General features: G+C 43.4%; 1 protein-coding gene across 2 annotated transcripts in view; it reads left to right on the forward strand.

Annotated features, from left to right (window-relative positions):
* Positions 1 to 1,835, forward strand: part of tmem259 (transmembrane protein 259) — a 23,115-nt gene that overhangs the window by 14,839 nt on the left and 6,441 nt on the right. For both annotated transcript variants that reach the window (XM_050054136.1, XM_050054135.1), the window contains exons 9-11: positions 303 to 386; positions 560 to 692; positions 1,160 to 1,259. In XM_050054136.1, coding sequence (XP_049910093.1) covers positions 303 to 386; positions 560 to 692; positions 1,160 to 1,259 — 317 coding nt within the window. The remainder of the gene's footprint in view (positions 1 to 302; positions 387 to 559; positions 693 to 1,159; positions 1,260 to 1,835) is intronic.

Below are 1,835 nucleotides of genomic sequence, written 5' to 3' on the forward strand. Positions count from 1 at the left end.
TCTGAATTTAACATCAGGAAATTGGTGCTCATCCAAGTTTTTATGTCTTTAAGGCAGTTATGGAGTTTAGTTAATTGATTACTTTCTTCTGGCTTCATCGATAAATACAACTGAGTATCATCCGCATAACAATGGAAATTTATAGAGTGATTTCTAATGATGTTACCTAAAGGAAGCATATATAGAGTAAATAGGATTGGTCAGAGCACAGAACACTGATATGATCAGAACACCGAACATATGAAACATGTATCTGACACATGATCTAAGTGTTGATCTAGTCTCCGTCTGTCCCCCCTCAGTGGACCTGCTGCAGATGTTGGAGATGAACATGACCATCGCCTTCCCAGCAGCCCCTCTACTCACTGTCATCCTGGCCCTCGTTGGTGAGTCTGTGTCCTGAGAGCTCAGATTGTTGAGGCAGTCAAATCCCAAGTCGAAACAGTCCCAAGTCATAACTGTCGAGTCCCGGGCAGCTGGTTAGGTTGTGATTGGTTGGAGGTTTTGTGCAGCATGAAGAGTTAAATATTGACCCTCTGATGTAATTTCCTGTCATCAGGCATGGAGGCCATCATGTCAGAGTTCTTCAACGATACGACGACAGCCTTCTACATCATCCTCATCGTCTGGTTGGCCGACCAGTACGACGCCATCTGCTGCCACACCAACACCAGCAAACGCCACTGGCTGAGGTGAGTCACATGACCAACAGCGTCTCATTTCTGACCACGCCCACAGGCACTCCCTTAAGATATTCTTAAGTAACCCTTAATTAACCCTGAAACACATCAAACCCATTAATTATCTTAAGATCCTTCATTTTAATTTAAAAATAGACATGAAAAAAACCTTAATTAATGGAGTAAGTAGAGTTTAAGGGTTAATGTCCTGACTTTCACATCAGTGTGAAACATTTAATGATTCTCTTAATGATGAGTTTAAGGTGTTTATAAGGCTGAGGGTTTGTATTATGTGATGACTCTTTTTAATTAAATATGAATTCTAATGCTGTCAGTATCCAGATGTTTAATGAGTTGACACAGATCTGAATCTCATGAACAGAAACACTCGTGGACCCCAGTGTGGTAAGGGTTTTTAAAGGTAAAAACAAAATCCATTAAAGTGAGTGTATTATTTGTAATGTGTTTGTGTTCCTCAGGTTTTTCTATCTGTACCACTTTGCCTTCTACGCCTATCACTACCGCTTCAACGGTCAGTACAGCAGCCTGGCGCTGGTCACCTCCTGGCTCTTCATCCAGGTCAGAACCATCATCATCATCATCCTCGTACATTTTAAAATAAGAGCACTGATGTTAGATTAAAAACTCAGCCTTCAGAGAGTATAAACGTTTTAGTCTGAAAACAATGTGTCAGTGAGGTTCAGGTAACATAACCTGTGTTACATGACCTGTTCTCACAGGATGGAAAGTTTAACAGCGGCAGGAGGTCGTGGTTTACATGTTGCTGTTGTAGTAGATCTAAAATCAGAACCATAACAAACAGAACATACGTTCTATTAGCAGCAGAACGTTCCGTGTCATCACGTTGTACACTCTTAATGATGTCATTTCACTACGTTGGGGGAGTGGGGGAGCCCTTCTGTGTGGAGTTGTGCTCCGACAAGTTCTCCCTGTGTCAGCGTGGGTTTCCTCCAGGTGCTCCGACATGTTCTCCCTGTGTCAGTGTGGGTTTCCTCCAGGTACTCCAACATGTTCTCCCCATGTCAGCGTGGGTTTCCTCCAGGTACTCCAACATGTTCTCCCTGTGTCAGCGTGGGTTTCCTCCAGGTGCTCTGACATGTTCTCCCCGTGTCAGCGTGGGTTTCCTCCAGGTGC

Source organism: Epinephelus moara, chromosome 10 (genome assembly GCF_006386435.1).
Source record: "Epinephelus moara isolate mb chromosome 10, YSFRI_EMoa_1.0, whole genome shotgun sequence".
Taxonomy (NCBI): Eukaryota; Metazoa; Chordata; class Actinopteri; order Perciformes; family Serranidae; genus Epinephelus; species Epinephelus moara.